Raw genomic sequence first — 17,225 nt, 5'->3', positions numbered from 1 at the left:
CCGACACGAGAGCGGCATCGGGTTGTCATACATTGGGTGTTGGTTTAGTCCAGCAAACAGAACCAGATACGTCATATCAATACAAAAGTGTAACATGAGATGTGGCTTCTTCACCTCGGGATGTTGTACAGCGGCGTCATCCTGAAGCAGGCCACCACAGCCCTGCGTCTCTGCTTGGACAGCAGCTTGTGCCACACCATCTTCTTGGATTTAAAAGGATGCTCTGTCTGGTGGAGTCAGACAGAATTATGACGTTATGAATGATTTTACACTTTATTTTATTTTGTTGCATCACTTCTTACCAGTTCAAGGTGGTAGAGCACAGCTGAGACCTCCTGGACTCGCTTCACAACTTTCACTGGAGCGTCAGCATCCTCCGCCTTCCCTGCCATCTCCCTGTACAAAGCCATCTGCCAGCGCATGGATGGGTTGTCCACCTTCCCACAACAAAGAGACGTCGACCTTTCTGAAATCTGCTGTGGCTTTCTTTAATGACACCTCTTAATCTAGTCAATAAAAGTTCGATTAATGTGTTAACAGAACAATTCTCATACCTTGCCTTGAAGGTGGAGGTTGTTCTGCAAAAACTCTCTTACTTCCTCATCAGTGTCTCTCTGTGAATATTTACCAAAATACAAATCATCCAACAGATGTTTACCTGAATCATATTTTCACAGGAGAAAAAATAATTACCAAGGAGTATCGGATCTTGGCCAAGTTGATGAGCTCCTGATCCGCAGGGGAGCACATGTTGAGCCCTATGGGCAGCATCTTTTTTAGAGCAGCAACAATAAGTGACGTCTGGACAGAGTAGCGGTCCCCTCGTTTTTTTTTCTTAGTGCGCTCAGTATCCGAGCCTCCAGCCTGTGAACAAGTAAAACAACAAACCGAAAGCATTCACAGCGTCACATCTTAAAAGATGCCAAACCTTAGATATGCAGCCGTATCATCCATCCGTTATCTACACCCGCTTCTTCCTATTTAAGGTGGGGGGGTCCCTGAAAGGCAGCGATACACCCTGGACTGGTCAGCAGCCTCATCAGTAACACTCTTTTCCATGTTATACTAGAACTAATGACAGTGTTATGTTTCACGTAGACGACCAAACATGACCATTAATGTCATAAAACTTATGAGATGGTCGTTATATAAGTAATTATTAGGATGATTCTACCTTATATTTCCCTTCGGGGATTAATAAAGTATTTTGAATTGAATTACACGAAGCTGAACAAGTGGGAAACCACGCTACGATCACTGAGGCGTCAAATACAGCCAAAGATAATCCGAATATATACAACATACAGCGGATCTTTTTAAAAAAGATTTGTTTCTCTGAGCTCAGGGTGGTAAGTAGAGGACATGGAGAAAAAGTCAGGATAAATGCAGGATACAGATGCTTTTGGGAAAGGAAAGCTGGAAGGAATGGGTCTTACAAGACAGTAAATCAGTAAAATTACATTTGCATCATGCAAGAGAAAACCTTTCATACGGATGAGAATCATTCGGTATTCCAGGTGGACGATAGCTCGCTGAAATGAGCTATTTTTGTCTCTAACTGTTAACATTTAAGATATTAGACAGTTAATGAACAAAACCCTAAGTTAATGCCTGTTAGCTGCATGCTGTTACATTTACACACCTAGGATAAAACAACCAGTCAATGATTTTTGTCTCTGTACTCGCCTCCTGAACCCCGGTTTGGTTTCTGTGAGAGTAGAGTGCTTCTGTAATCTGCTGCGTCTGAACCCCCCAAGGTTTGCAGACAGATATGAGTATGCATCGTGCTGTTTATGAACGTTTATGAACATATTAGGACATTTTAGTCTATTAAACTCATATTTTATGTACCGGTCAGATACAGTACCTTCTCTATTTGAGCCGGCACACTGGCATTAACAGGAACTGCTACTTTCACAGAAAAAACATTGTGTACAAAGTTATGTGATGAAATATAATTTGGGGACTCTCTTAATAATTGGTATTGTCGTTACCTATTTAAAGTATGTGTATACTAACTACTAAAGCACGGCTATATGGTCCAATGGCCTTTACAAAGTTATTCCTCTGCTGTTTAATGAGTAAAATGTGTAAATCTCATGTTTTAACTTGTTTCTGGCTGAATCCTTTCATTGTAGGTGCTGGTTGGTGTAACAAGGTCAATCCCAGTTGTGCCCAAATGCTATTAACAAACACCACCACATGTGTGTATATTATGCAAGAGGTGTTTAGAGGGTGCAAAGCAGTTTGGGGAATTTAGACAAATAAGAGTGAATTAATATTTTGGTTAGGTTCACGGTCATTTCAATAACTTAAAGAGAACCCAACGAGTGTGGAAGTCTGATCCAATGGCATTAAGCATCAAGCCACGTGTTAGTGTGAGGAACAGGGAGCCCATAATAAATCATGGCATTTTAAGGGAGGACAGAAAAGAAGAGCACAGAGAAGACCAACATCATCTCCTAGTGGCCGAGAGCTACACTACGACAACCGTTCAGACCAGCCATCCGTCCAAGAACAAGAAAAAGTCATACTAAGCGACTCCAACTCAACTATGATAAAAAAAAAAAAAAGAAGAAGAGCAAACTCAGTGACAGGTTGATGGCACTGTGTTCCCACCGCCGCCGTGGGCTTCGGGTAAAGCCCAGTGCCATGAGCCATACGCTACAGCTGTGTACTTTCATCAAGCGCCTCCAGACTCCCCCCCATACACACTGGCAGGACGGGGGACGGCCCTCGTACAAGCCCTGCCCCTCTGTCCGGTGATCCTGCGTGGCAACAGTATCAGTGTCTCTACCTCATGGTCATGTGATCATGCCTCTTTGAAATGTGCAGCGTGCGTGTGCACGAATGAACCGATGTGTTTTCATGTGGGTGTGTGTCGGGAGTGTGTGTAGATCAGATGTGCCAGTGTGCTGGAGAGGTTGATGAAAAGTTCTCCCAAAGTGAGGTGCCATGCGGTCAGCACAGCGGTCGTGCAGGAGAAAAGTCTAACCTCTGTGTCCCCGCCCTGGAAACCCAGCCGCAACCCAAAAGAGGAGGACAGTGGACAGCCAGAGAGAGAATATTGTTAAGACAGCTGCTATTCGCTTAAGAAATGGGATTTAAAATCAGATCATATTTTTTTTTATACGTTTCCAGAAGACTTTATTATAATTCATCTGATCATTAACAAGTGGCTGCTACAGGGGATTGCTCCAGTGTGGCTACGACGTTACCTGCTACTATCTCACCTTGCTCATCTTGCTCTTGCTGTCGGCAGTGAGGAATGACATGTTATTGATCTCATTCATCACCACAAAGTTCTGCTCCTCCCGCTTGAAGTTCTACAGAAAGGAGACAAACTGAGGACCGTAAGGGGCAAAGATGTTTCCCCGCAAGTGTTTGTGTTTAGACCTCAAACAAACATACGCACATGAGACTTGGACCAGAAGATAAAGACTTCTCCAACCATCCGGAACAGCTCCTCTGCATCCGGATCAGGACACGTCAGCCACCTTGCCCTGCAGCACAATGGATTATTTTGAGGATCCTTAAACTCTAAACAGACTCAGGGACAGCTTCTTCCCCAAAGCTGTGAACTTTCTGAACCAATAAACTGCCTCATACAGTGCAATATTCTCTATCCATTATGTGCAATATTCTTTACTCATCTATGTGCAATATTATTCTCTCATTCACTCATTTTTATAGTGTATATATATTCATGCTTATGTTTCCTGTTTCTCATGTTGTTGTTTACACAGTCTTTGTTTACACAGACTTTGCATGTGTGCACTTTTACGGACCTGCTGCCTAATTTCATTGTACCAGTATAATGATAATAAAGCCTTTCTATTCTATTTTATGTAGAGGGACATTGTACATTGATAAACATTTTAAAATGTAAATTAATATACCCAAGCAAGTCCCCCTGCAAGACTCAGTAAAAAGAAACAATCAACATTACAGGACACACAATATCAACAACAATTAAAAATCGCACAACACTGCAATTGTTAATAAGATAAACAATTAATGATCACAGATTTGAGACGTTTTAAGTCATTCCTTGAGATTTCCCTTAAAGGAAGAGTATGAGGGACAATCCCTTATTATAGATGGAAGGCTGTTCCAGATTTTCCCATCTACAACAGATAACACATTCATCCCAAAGGTGGTTCGTCTCTGGGGTATCTCACAGTCACCTCTATCACACGCCCGAGTGTTCGTACCACCCACAGATCCTTCTGAAGAACTGTTTCAGTTTCAGTGGTGCAAGACCATGAAGGGTTTTGTACACAGTGCAGGCATATCTGAAGGTTTTAAAATTTTGGAGGCTTAAATGTTTCAAGTATGAAATGAATGTGGTGTTTTGTCTATAGTACCTGTTGTTGTCCACATAGCGAATGAGAAGAGGGTAGAGCGCATACAAGTCCCTGCAGAGGACGGCAAACTCGTCGCGTATGGTGCCGTCCTCCTCGTCCCCCTCGGACTTCCCCTCCATCCGCAGGTGGTCCTCCTCGGCTACCACCTTGGACGTGCGTTTCTTCAGCTTCTCCATCGTTGGAATGAAGTGGGATTTAAGCATTTCTGGTTTGGCCCTACTGACAATCGGCTGTGAAAACACTAGCACATAAATCGAAAGGTGTCACTCACCTGGACGTAAAAACTAATCCAGAAGACCCAACACACCTCAACCAGCTCCAAAAGATGGAGGGAATTTGGTTGGGAAAATGTTATTTGTTTTTTTATTACTCCAAAAATTTGAAATAAGAAACTGGGTGAGCAACAATATTGCTGGAGACAGTGTGGGCAATTGAGTGCCAACCACTCTCACATTTTCTGGTCATGTAAGAAAATACAAGCATTTTGGGATGGGATCCTAAGAGCCATGGAGAAAGTTTTGGGATATGGGATTCCTAAAGATCCACGAGTTCAATCAATGGAACAAATTACCTACAGCCTACGACTTAAAACAGAGATGTACTTAGCAAGATGGACAAAATGGCATTATTATATAAGACAGTAGTGTCTCCCCCCTTGTTTTCTTGTATTGTTGTATACCCAATTTTGTTGTTGTTTTTCTATTATGTCTGAAAATTGAAAAATAAAGTAAAAAAACTAAACAAAAAAAAACTCATTCAGCGAAACTGAATAATCGAGACTGAACAGTGCTCACCAGCCAACCTCTTCATCCAGGAGGCCTCATCAATACCCAGGTTGTTGACCACGATCTTCATGATGCTGCCCAGCAGCTGATTCAGGTGCTCTGAGGTGACGTCGGTGCAGAGTTCACCCTCCATCTCAGGGAAGTTTTCCAGCCCCCGCTCCCACCAGCGGGGCAGGTAGTTACACAGCATGGGCAAAGTTATTTCGATCACGTGCGGCATCTCGGTGTAGCGAGCGCCGGACTCTGCCAAGCCCCCAATTTCCTTCAGCAGAATATCCAGCTCTGGAATATCTGGACATAATTCCTGGACCTCGTTGGGAAGGCCCAGGACTTTGTTCACGCGACAAGAATTAAAAGAAATTCAGAAGTTAAACTTTGCAAAAGAGACAAAAAAATTATAATCAGAGGAAGGACAATGAAGAGGAAGATTCTAGGAGGGCGTGGGACTGTATTTTTTTGTAGGTAGAGCAGATAGGAAAACTTGGACATGGTGGTGGATTTACATTCTGATTTGTTTCAAAAAGAAAATGTGGATTTACAGGAGGCCTTTGTATATATGGTTGTATGATGGGTATCTGTTGAGGCTGTTATAAATGTTATGTTTTGAGTTTTAATGTATGTTCTTATATGCATGAATAAATAAAAAAAACTTTAATCACAAAAAAAAATTATCTGAGGAAAGGTTGTGGACTCACTGGCTCTCTCCCTCGGCGTCTTTGTGGTGTAGACAGAGAAGGCGTTGTATTTGTTCAGAACGGGCTCCATGTAGGCGACTGGCATCGCTGCTGCGAGGTGGGCCAGACACTCCCCGAGAGCCGGCCTCTGTCTGTCAGGGAAAATGCAGGAAGTGTTGTGGAAAGTCTAATTTTGGCAAACGCTGCAGCTTGCTCCACCTTCAAATGTACGGTTACCTCTCAACATGGGGATTCTTGACCGTCCCCAGGGAGTAGATGCTACACATGATGCGATAGCAGGACATCTGCAGGTCATCCACTGCACACAAGCAGCAGAGACAAAAACAGCAGCGTCAGATGAGAAAAAGTCAAATCTATTTCATATTTTTATTGATGCAAGAGTAACAAAGGCACTTACATATGCCAGGGCACATTGGTGACAGCAATGAACATGGTTGTATGCACCAGTGGATTTAAATTTGCATACTTTTAAGAACAAATAACGATAACACAAAACAAGACTAGATAAACAATACAATGAAATAGACATAGTCTGTATGAAGACATAGTCTAGTTTGAAATAATTAACTGGGCACATAAACATAAGGATAGATATACCGGTAAATAAATAAGTAAAAATCTGGTAAAAAAAAAAAAAAAGAAAAGAAAAGAAGAGAAAACCCAAGTTAAAAATAAGGGGTGGGGGGGGGGGGGGGGGGGGGTGGGGGGGGGGTTATGTTGTCGCAAAAAAGTCCATAAACGGTTGCCATTTATTGTAGAATTTGTTGTTCAAGTTTCCCCTTCTTGAGTATCTAATTTTCTCTACTTTTAAAATGGACATAACCTTGTTAATCCACTGTGTACTGGCAGGAGCTGTAGAAGGAAGTGAAAGCTATTACTTCCAATTCTTTAGTAGAGTATCGGGTATACTCCTCAGGAAGACCAAAAATGCCAATGTGTGTTGATGCGTCAATAGTTTTTGAGAATACCTTGGACATGGTGTCGAAGTAAACTTGCCAAAAATTTGTCAGGGCTGGACAAGAGAAAAACATATGTGTAAGATTGCAAGGTGAGCCTCCACATCTGCCGCAAATATCTACCATATTTGGGAAAATCCTTGCCAACCTTGTCTTTGAATAATGACTCTAAATACAACTTTAAACTGTATCAAGGTCAAACGGGCACAAATGGAAGTTTTGTGAATGACCTTCAGTGTGGCTTCCCACCAATATTGATCAAAAGCCAATCCTAGTTCACGCTCCCAAGTCTCTTTTGTGCTAGTGGTCAAATAACCGTCATATGATTAAAGACCTTTGTAAAGGATTAAATTGCAAAAGGTCACCCCATGGGAAAAAGTCAAATCTAAACCATAAATTAAAAATAAAAGAGGAGGAACTCACACATGACATCGTCCCCAAACTGATGCTGAGCGACGTGATCGAACAGGGAGGTCAGCACCGGCAGCAGGGCGATCGTGGTGTAGTTGATGTTCTGGGACACGCCTTTCACTTGCTGGAGAGGAGAGAAGCAGATGATGATGACAGACTTGAACGGGAACTTTTAAAGTCCAGCATTCATTAGAAACCATCTCAGATTCTGTGTACCTGATTGCCTTTGGAGACCTTGCCCAGTTTGAGGTTCTCCACCATCTTCTCTATATCGTCCGCAGCACTCTCAAAGAAGGACCGCAGGCCCGCTTTCACGATCTCAGGCCCCGACTTCATTACCGTCCTAATATGGAAAATAGGAAGTCTTATGTTGAAAAACAGACCGAAAAGACGGCACATCTGTGGCTCGTTAGAGTAATTAAAGAGTTGAGAAAATTGAGAACTTATAATAAAAGGAAAAGAGGAAAATGTGAGAATATGTGAACTGCCTGTCGGGAACTTGGATACACATGTTTCTCATTCAAGTCAATGGGGGGAGTGTGTCCGGGCTCTTGACTGGCAGGAAACATACCAAATGAAAAAGCTACAGTAATTAAAAGGAAACAAAAAACAAAAAAAATAAAAAATAAATGTATGCAACTCTGCTCTGGCTCTGCCGCCCGGACCGGTTATTTAGCTTTATTTAAAATTTTTTTGGCTGCTGTCTCTCTCCTAAAATAACCATCATTCTATAAAACATATAAGAAGAAATCTGAGCAAAAACATTGATTTTTTTGTTTTGTACTGTTTTGTTTGTCTGTCTGTTTTGTTTGTTTTCTAGTGTTCCCTGTTGTCCTGTACCTGTATGGTTTTTGTTTTGCGCATTTGTATTGTTACCTGTTTTGCATCAAATAAAGTAAAAAAAACAACAAAAAGAGTAATTAAAAAGTGTTTACCTTGCGTCCAGAGACCGAGCCAGAATGTGGAGACAGTTAACAATCGCTGAGGCGTCCGTTCCTGCACGTAGAGACAGAACCGGTGAAAACAGACCACTGCATACCTACAAACACAGATCTGCATCGTCTACAGTTCTGCAGTTATCCAGGTTTGAGCGAGCGATCAGGCAGACATGACGGACACAGAACAAGAGTTGAGAACGTGAAGTCTTACCAAAGAGAGAAACCCTGTGCCTCACCAATGCAGACATTTTACAGAAGATACTGCCGCGAGGCAGAAGAGCAGCCAAAAGGAAAGGAGAAGACAGTTCAAGGAAAAGGAGACATCGACGAAAGAAGAAAAATGATTTATCGAAAGAGAAAAGAGAAAATACCTCTGTATGATTAAAAAAAAAAAAAAAAAAATCAGAGATGCCTCACCTTGCAATCATTTCTTTCTCTTTGTTGGAAGAATGGCCGCCGCTGCCGAGAACTTTAGCAGGCGTCGATAAGAAGTAGAGGCAGTGATTTTTGAAGTACTGATTGATTAGAGGCATCAATATCTACGACAGAGAGAAGGTTGTCCTCACTTAGTACAGTCACGAGCTTGAGGAGAGAACGTTCTCGCTTCACACCAGGGTCTCACCTTGGCGAAGAATTTGATTTCCTGCTCGTGAGGAGACTTTTCCACTCGTCCACTGCTCACCACGGCCTCTGCAGAAGCATGTTACAAAATCTGAGTGTTTCACACACACAGGGCATGGACATCTAAAACCATCTAAAAGCTTATAGCTGTACCGAGATGAGCAATAAACTCCTGGGCGATTTCCATCCACTTCAGCAGCTTCTGCAGGAAGCCGTAAGCAAATCTCTTCTCAATGGATGATATCTCTGACTCCATATCCTTAAGGCCCCTGGACACAGAGCGAGGATTTGAGGACATCTGGAACGACTAAACCTCTTAAACAGATGTAGGAAAAAGAAATATAGATATAGACATACAGGTAGTGTTGTTTTTGTCAGCCTGTTTCAATTTTAGTTTTAGTCTAGTCTTTGGGTCAAGCTATCATTTTAGTTTTTATTAGTTTTAGTCACATTCATTCTCCTTTAAGTCGTGTCAAGTTTCAGTCGACTAAAAGTCTGAGCATTTTAGTCAGAATTGTCCGGGACCATTTTAGTCTAGTTTTAGTCAAAGATTGTATTTAGCCAAACCCATTTTACAATTCAAACAAGGTTATCTTATTATTATATTATTGTTACCTTATAGACTCAAGAATACATTCATTCCAGATACAGAAGAATCTAATTTGAGTTTACAACATATTTATTTTTCCGTATTTCTGCCCATCTTTTTCTTTTTCGACAACACATTTGGTTTTCTTTTCCACGTCTATGTAGCGGTAGTGTATCCTTAGATCTTAAAACTACACTGGTTTAAAGACTAAACCAGAGGAAACAACTTAAAAGATGGAGATTAATGATCTTTGTTATAACATTTCATCTCGTTTTGGTCAACGAAAATGAAGACACATTTTAGCAGAGTTTTTATTTTGTAATCTACATTTTAGTCTGGTTTTTATTCGTCTACAGTATTGCATTATATATTAATCGTTATCATCACATGATCAGCATTTTCGTTGCGTCTTGTCTCGTTTTCCTCAGGTGATAAAGGTTTGTTGACATTTCGCTGATATTTTGTCATAATTTTCGTTGACGAAAGCAACTTTACATACAGGCTTGCCTTATTACCTTGTGACGGCATATCCATTAAGCTGCAGGATCTTGAGTAACTCATAGGCCTTCTCTCGGTCACGCGCCTTCTCTTTGGCTGTCAGAGTATCGTAGGGCACCAGCAGAGGATGCGTCCCACCTCCTACAGGAACAAACATGGAGCCGAGATTGCTAAGAAAAGCCAAATCTTTAATTCCCTTTTCTGGTTTATTCAAAAAATTAGTTCACCTTTGGATTGCAGCTCTAACTTTTTCTTGCGTCCCCAGGTGTTGTGATAATTTTCTGCCAACTGCTCCGCCATCGACTGTGGACAGATGTGGGCTGTGAATACTAACGAGACCAAGGTTATGGCACGTAACGCTTTTACACACCTACTGCCGTACCTGCAGATCTCTTGAAAGAGCCATGTGTGAGACGTCGATGGGCTGTGGGCTGTAGCCGTGGCTTGGGTCATACGTGGCCTGAACATATAAAGTAAATAGCTTGGCTGTAAAAACATTATTGAGTATGACTGAAGCTATGTGAACGGCTCTGTACCTGAGCAGTCTGGGAGATTTTTCTAGCTGCTGCCTTCTTCTTCTCGGACTCCTCTTCCTCTCTGGCCTTTTCTATGTTCCACTCCCACGCTGTCATGGCTTTGACCGACTCTTTGATTGGCCACCGGTAAATTTCTTTGTCCTTAGAGAGAAGTCAGTGTGGTAAGAGGCGGTAGCAGGTGATTGAACTACGAAGAGAGCTTCAGTGCTCACCCACCTTTTCTGAGAAGGTTTTGTATGGTCTCAGCATGGGATGAGTCTTCGCGTTCTCATCCAGCACCTCTCCATACGACCAGTTATTCTGAATCTGAAGCACACACACATTGAGAATATGATTGAATATGACCCAGTAGGTTTGGGCTGAATGAGCTAAAAAATACAAAAAGAAGTTCTACCTTTTCAAAGGCCCATTTATCGTGTGTATATTCAGCGTATTTGTTGATGAACGGATCCAGTCGTTCGGGTATGATGGTGCTGCGGTTAAAGAAGAAGAAATAAAAAGATGACCTTTCTTGAACGACTGACCTTTGAACATTTGGCATTTGAACAAATGTTTCCTTACTTTGTGGTCTCCACTGGTTTGGGATCAAAGTTCCCCTCAGCATCAACCGATGCCTTCTTCTCCGTTTTAGAGGAGTAACTGGCGTCCACATAATCCGGAGGGATGGCTCCAGCAATGGCGCAGATGCATGGCATTGCAATTTTAAAGATTTCCGCATCAAATTTCTGCAATCACAACAGCCAGATGTTACAACACGTGCATGCAGCAGCGACGGAGGTTAAAATTATATAACGTTGCTTTGAATCCACCTTGTGTGCCAGTGATTCAAAGATGCCCCAGAAGAGTTTCCGGGTCAGATGCAGCTCCTCCTCTGAGGAAACTCCGAAGTTTGCCCAGCCGTTAGGGAGGCAATAATATTTCCAGCAACGCTCGTAGTGATTGGTCAAAAGCTGGAGGACAACAAATAATACAAGTGAAAGAAAAGAAATAATAAAAACACCGAGCCAACTTTGAAATCTGTAGATTTTAGATGAGCAAAGCTACTCAGTCACCTTCAGCGGCATTTTGGCGTATTCGTTAAGAATCGGCACATCAAACACGAGTCGTCTCAGCAGGTGCTGCAGCATGGACGGACGGAGATGCCTGAAAGGAAAAAAAAGGTTTTTACCTGCCATTGTTTATGTAATAATTGCTCGGGGGTCATTGCTTTGGGTCTCTGGAAAGCGTCTAGAGACAACATCTGTTGTATTAGACGCTATACAAATAAAATTTAATTGAATTGAAAAAAAAAAGGACTTCAGGTGAAAACTTTGCAACATCAAATGACATAAAAGGCTTTTAATGATGTTTTTCTTACTTGCACAGAGCCATGAGGCACTCCTCGATAATGTCCCTCTGGGCCTTGGTGAAGGCTCGACCTCGGGACAGTCTGTAGATCGTGTGCAACATGGAGTCGATCATTATGGCTCTGTGGTCACTGCCAGCAAAAAGTGGGGCGCACTTGGTGATGAGAGGCAGCACAGCAGAGCACAGGTACCGGTTCAGAGCCAGGGCCATCTCTGTGGTGCTGAAAGCAGCCTGTGGGCGGGAGAAACCTCAGCTGTGAATAAAGCCTGGGCATATTTACCTCCTTCATGTCATAGAAACGGCGCTGATGGCTGATTGCTTACCGTGTCCAGAGAGGCTGCGGCTCTCATGTCGGGCAGAAAGCCCACCTCCAGCACATGGAGCAGGAAATCCTGGTTGTCAATCCCATAAACTCTGTCGAGGAACAGCACCATTGGAGCCTTGTGATCGGGCACGAAACTAGCCGACATTTTTGGCTCAATGATGCTGTTGTCTGAGCACAAAAATATTTAGAAGGTAAAGTTAAAGCAAGACTGTTTAACCAATAATCTCAATGTCAACGTTTCCTGCCGAGTATTTACCTTTCCCAAAAGAGGGGATCTGAAGAGGAAGACTGATGACTCCTACCAGATCCTCAATAGGAACCAGAGACCGCAGAATGGCCCTGATCCTCAGAGCTTCACCTTTACCAGCTTGGATTAACTGCAGGGAAGAAAAGGTAGGTTAACCTATCAACCAAACCTCGTAGATGAGTCCAGCTAACACTGTGAACTACTCACATGCATCTCAGGAGCACAGCGTCCCAGCAAATCAATGAGAGCCGAGTAGAAAGACATGACGGCGTTTCCCAGGTGCACCCTGTTCTCCTCGTGCTGCTCCTCTCCTCCGAACCTAGCGGGGGGAAAAAGGTGCTCTGAATCTAGCTCATACAGAAACACTGGAGAATGAACTCAAATTTGCCGTTGGACACTTTAAAGGTATTGTGACATGAAAAACAAATTTTTCTTGATTTTTTGTGTTTTGTTGGGTGTCTTGACATCAATTACACCCAAAAAACAACGAACTTTTAACATTCAGTGTATTGTGTGCTTTCTGGGATTTTCCGCATAACTGTGCAAAAACGGTGCACCTGGTTTGGTGGCGGGCCGTGACATCAAGGCCCGCTAAATCACCGCCCCCTCCACCCAGCTCGCTGCCTCCTCTCCTCTCCAGCGCACCATAAAGGCTGATTTATGGTTCCGCGTTACACCGACGCAGAGCCTACGGCGTAGGGTTACGCGGCGACGCGCACCGTACGCTGAACCCTACGGCGTAGGCTCTGCGTCGATTTAACGCGGACCATAAATCAGGCTTAACACGGAGCTGTTAGAGCCTCTTTTGTTCTAATCACCGGAGGAAAACAGCTAAGAAGACCCGCGGCCACTGACTTGACTTAAGATAAGGGGACACTTTATTTACATGCCTTTATTTTTGTGATTGTTTGCTGTGGACTGTCTGCTTCGCCCTGCTGCTTTTCCGTGCATGCTTCGCCTGTCGCTCCCGGCTTAACTCTCCGACGCCGCTGTGAGTGTATTGCTCGCGGAGAGCTGCGGTCCCGGTCCTCTGGTCCCGGTTGGACTTCATCCCCGGGCTGTAGTCGCCCTGTCTGGGCTGTGTGTCGGTGTTTGTGGTCGGTGTGCGCGCGTGTGTGTGAAGACGGCAGTCTTCACACATGGAAGTGTGTAGCGGTTGGTTGGAGGAGGTTTGGAGGAGGAGCGGGGCAATGATTGACAGGAAAGGGGAAAAAGGAAGCGTTTTTCACGGCACAAAAAAACACTGTCATAAAAAGGACAGAATGGAGTACTAGAGTGAAGTTTTTCTTGTTACACTCTTTTAGACACATTTGAGGGATGTTGGCCAAGACTTTTAATAGTGTTAAAAGCATGTTAAAAATGATGTCACAATACCTTTAAGTCTCCTTGTTTTCCACCTTCCAACATCTTGAACTTAATTCAATATCTTGCAAACTTTAGTACAGTAATCCCTCGCTATAACGCGGTTCACCTTTCACGGTCTCGCTGCTTCACGGATTTGCATTGTGCATTGTGTTCTGCATTCTGATTGGCTAAACCCGTGTTTCTCAATCCTGGTCCTCGTGGGCCCCTGTCCTGCATGTTTTAGATGTTTCCCTGCTTCAACACACCGTGATACAAGTACCTGTGTCATCAACAGAGTTTTGCAGACCTTGGTGACAAACTAATTAGGACCATTAATTAGAATCAGGTGTGTTGGTGCAGGGAAACATCTAAAACATGCAGGACAGGGGTCCACGAGGACCAGGATTGAGAAACACAGGGCTAAACAGTCTCCCCGCTTCTGCACTTCGTGTGTGTCAATAACGTTACGGTTTAATATGTACTCGACATGTACGTAAAACAGTTTGTCAAATTTAAGTTTGCTAATTTCCTCCAAAACCCATAATGTCGACAAAACGTTCTGCTCTGCCGTTCAAATCAAATTACTCGGGTCGCAGTGGGGCAGTGCTGATCTCTGCAATTTGAAGCCTTGTATAATTATAGTAAAAAGAAAAAAGCTTACTACCTTATGGATTTCACCTATCACAGGTTCTTTTTGGAAGGTAACCCCCACAAAAAACGAGCGATTACTGTATTCAGATATTCCTCTTAAAGCCCCAGGAACAAGAACAGAGTGTGGTCATCTTAAAGGATCTGGATACTAATGCAGATGGGAAATATCTATCTTTTATTTTTTACCAATTAACAAATAAATCCCCACAACTGTTTTTGGTCCATCGTTGTGATGAACTGCCTGTAAACTGATGATGGACTAAATCATGAATGACTCAAGATCACAAAAATGGCTCTTACATAGGGAACCGCCTGTCCTTCTTAACACTCGGACCGTCCCTCGCCGGGTCCTCGGATATTTTGATGGCTTCCTCTATGGCGGCCAACAGACCATTCCCCCCCTCTCCTCTCAGGGCAGGGCCGAAGCACTCGGGCCTTCGGATGAGGAGACGCACGACCACGTTGGCGTTCTCCTCTACGCTTTCTCCTGAAGAAAAAGAGGAAAAGAAAACCTGGTTAATCAACTGTGGCTCTGAAATGAGAAAAAGAACAAAACAAAACAATTGCATTTGAAAGAAATACTGGAATATGAAGTTAAAAATATGCCGACCATTAACGAAAACAGCAAAACGAAGGAAGTCGAGATATTTCTCTCCACCGCAGGGATTCCAGCCAATGTCGGGGTAGCCTTTAGCCAGTAGCATGGGGCAGCTCTGCAGTCCACATCCGGCCAGATACTTCACCACCTGGAAATATGTCAATGTACCCTCGTTACAAACACATGCACGCATTATTGGTTGGGTGCAAAGAAGCAGCATTTTACCATTTCTAAATCCTGCTCTTGTAGAGCCAGAGCCAGCTCGTTGTTGTCGATACAAGATGATGCAGCCACATCCAAGGGGGTGGAGCCTCGCATGCCTGAGGAAGAACACTCAATGATTATTAAATGTGACTTAACACGAATGTTTGATGAAGGAGCTCAGCAGCGGCGATCACCCAGGCCGATGCCGCTGTTCTGGAGAAGGTAGCTGAGGTGGTCGAACATGGAGCGCTGATTCTGGCGGCTGATGCGGCAGAAGTAGCAGAGGAAACGGCAACAGTTGGTCACCACTCTGGGGAATCTGATCTCCTGTGGAAAGTTAAACAAGAATGAGTCCAACAATCAACACCCATCCGACTAAAACTGTAGTAGAAAGAAAGAAGAGAAATACCTTGGAGTCCCCACCACCCAGCACATTCACCATCACCTCCATGACCGTCTCGTGCATGCCCAGAGCTCGCATCAAGTTGGGGTGCTGATAGAAAACTTTGTTACTCATGATGTTCCTGAGTAAGAAAACAGGCGTAATTATCAGGGAGTTTAAACCAAGAAAGAGAGTTTAAAGGGATTTAAATCCTATATTCACCCTATACTCTGAATTATAAGCCTCTCCTCCTCTGGACCCATCTGCACGATGAGCAGTGACCGGATCTGGCCCAAGCACTCCAACAAGTCCATGGTGTCCTGAATGGACACCTGATTGATGGTGTAGGCCTTCGGGAGGGCCCGCGTGAGCTCACCCAACCCATCGTACTGCCTGAGGAGGAGGCTGAACATCATACGCACGAGCTCGGGATTCTGGATGAACGACTCCTGGGCCCAGTGGATCATGGTATGGGAAATCAGCTCCTGCAACGTACCTGGTGCAGGAAGAGCACAAGAGCTTTCCATATCTGATACCATCTTCTCCTCAATGAGGTTTAAAGGTAAATATTGAAATTGTTGGTTGTGTGCAAATACAGGACACTCACTTGGTTTTTTATCTTCCTGTGGTTCGACCTCCACTTCCACCTTCTTCTCTCTGAACTTTTTCACTCTTTCCAGCAAACGACGCAGTCGCCCGCGGACAGAATTATCCACCTCCTCCTCCTCCTCCTCTTCCTCGATGTGAACACCTGAGAGAGAGGTTTTAGATAAAATGCGGAAACGTTAATCTGCAAGCCAACTTTCCCGTCGGCAGACTTGATTTTGTATGTGAAGACGGACCACAGTGTGTCAGCAGGGCATTGTGGAAAACCATCAGGGATTCACGGACTTCCTCCGGGACGGGGGACTCTTCGTCGTCAGGACAGTTCTTGAAGTTCATGAGCATGTTGACCTGTTTGATGATGAGATTTCAGAAGCTAAAGACGCCCAACCTTACACATCAACCACTGGCCCAACTTTCTCACAGAATTTATATTAATGGAAAAATGGCAGCCTATACCAAAAGCAATATGTCGGCCTTCAAGGAAACCTGGAATCCATTTGTTAATTTACAACCATATTAAAACAGCCTACACACATCTCCACAAGCCCATAGTAAACTCTTCTTCTTTATTTCCTCCTGTTTTATTTTTTTATTTTATTTATTTATTTATTTTAAATGTGTGCTTTATTATGAGCAAGACTATATTATTATTAGATTATTATTGATTATAATTATTATATTAATATTACTGTTATTATTGCTATGACAACTATAATTGTGATTATTACTGAATATTACTGTTATTACTTCTGTCATTATTGTTATTATATGATTAATTGATTATTAATCAATCATATCATTATCATAATTATTGTTACTTATTTTCCTTTTCTTTTCTGAATGATTATGTGTATTTTTTTATATAGATAGCCATTATTACTGCTTTGTATGTTAAAAGAGGATTGTGATATTGATGACGATAGATATTTATTATTATACTTTACATTAACAATAATAATAATAACAATAACTTATAAAGCGCCTTTCATGATACCCAAGGTTGCTTAACAAAGGGGTGGCAAACAAACAAAACAAAAACAGGGAGGGAGCCAAGGAGAAGAGGTGTACTTTACATTACTTATTTAATTGATTGATTGCCCCCTTCTTTTACTTTATTTATTAGTT

At 42.9% G+C, this 17,225-nt stretch overlaps 1 protein-coding gene across 6 annotated transcripts in view; it reads right to left on the bottom strand.

The window, feature by feature from the left end:
* The window catches only part of LOC133459660 (ryanodine receptor 1-like), a 58,528-nt gene that overhangs the window by 16,825 nt on the left and 24,478 nt on the right, over positions 1–17,225 (bottom strand). For 4 of the 6 annotated variants that reach the window (XM_061739824.1, XM_061739826.1, XM_061739827.1 and 1 more), the window contains exons 39-77: positions 16,337–16,448; positions 16,102–16,245; positions 15,717–15,990; positions 15,522–15,636; positions 15,307–15,439; positions 15,134–15,228; positions 14,921–15,056; positions 14,611–14,797; positions 12,523–12,634; positions 12,325–12,445; positions 12,067–12,236; positions 11,754–11,974; positions 11,449–11,539; positions 11,206–11,346; positions 10,958–11,121; positions 10,791–10,869; positions 10,613–10,702; positions 10,397–10,537; positions 10,243–10,320; positions 10,088–10,163; positions 9,878–10,001; positions 8,927–9,042; positions 8,775–8,842; positions 8,570–8,691; positions 8,364–8,413; positions 8,150–8,210; positions 7,431–7,557; positions 7,227–7,338; positions 6,064–6,145; positions 5,848–5,978; positions 5,162–5,482; positions 4,368–4,608; positions 3,416–3,503; positions 3,234–3,326; positions 2,996–3,010; positions 694–864; positions 555–614; positions 303–437; positions 115–227 (exon numbers count right to left, since the gene is read on the bottom strand). In XM_061739824.1, the coding sequence (XP_061595808.1) occupies positions 115–227; positions 303–437; positions 555–614; positions 694–864; positions 2,996–3,010; positions 3,234–3,326; positions 3,416–3,503; positions 4,368–4,608; positions 5,162–5,482; positions 5,848–5,978; positions 6,064–6,145; positions 7,227–7,338; positions 7,431–7,557; positions 8,150–8,210; positions 8,364–8,413; positions 8,570–8,691; positions 8,775–8,842; positions 8,927–9,042; positions 9,878–10,001; positions 10,088–10,163; positions 10,243–10,320; positions 10,397–10,537; positions 10,613–10,702; positions 10,791–10,869; positions 10,958–11,121; positions 11,206–11,346; positions 11,449–11,539; positions 11,754–11,974; positions 12,067–12,236; positions 12,325–12,445; positions 12,523–12,634; positions 14,611–14,797; positions 14,921–15,056; positions 15,134–15,228; positions 15,307–15,439; positions 15,522–15,636; positions 15,717–15,990; positions 16,102–16,245; positions 16,337–16,448 (4,910 nt within the window). The remainder of the gene's footprint in view (positions 1–114; positions 228–302; positions 438–554; positions 615–693; positions 865–2,995; positions 3,011–3,233; positions 3,327–3,415; positions 3,504–4,367; positions 4,609–5,161; positions 5,483–5,847; positions 5,979–6,063; positions 6,146–7,226; positions 7,339–7,430; positions 7,558–8,149; positions 8,211–8,363; positions 8,414–8,569; positions 8,692–8,774; positions 8,843–8,926; positions 9,043–9,877; positions 10,002–10,087; positions 10,164–10,242; positions 10,321–10,396; positions 10,538–10,612; positions 10,703–10,790; positions 10,870–10,957; positions 11,122–11,205; positions 11,347–11,448; positions 11,540–11,753; positions 11,975–12,066; positions 12,237–12,324; positions 12,446–12,522; positions 12,635–14,610; positions 14,798–14,920; positions 15,057–15,133; positions 15,229–15,306; positions 15,440–15,521; positions 15,637–15,716; positions 15,991–16,101; positions 16,246–16,336; positions 16,449–17,225) is intronic. The other 2 variants (XM_061739825.1, XM_061739828.1) reach the window with 1 other exon arrangement.

The sequence above is a fragment of the Cololabis saira genome, chromosome 14 (genome assembly GCF_033807715.1).
Source record: "Cololabis saira isolate AMF1-May2022 chromosome 14, fColSai1.1, whole genome shotgun sequence".
Classification (NCBI taxonomy): domain Eukaryota; kingdom Metazoa; phylum Chordata; class Actinopteri; order Beloniformes; family Belonidae; genus Cololabis; species Cololabis saira.
Note: the sequence above shows the minus strand (reverse complement) of the source record. Positions and strands in the feature narration are given on the sequence as shown.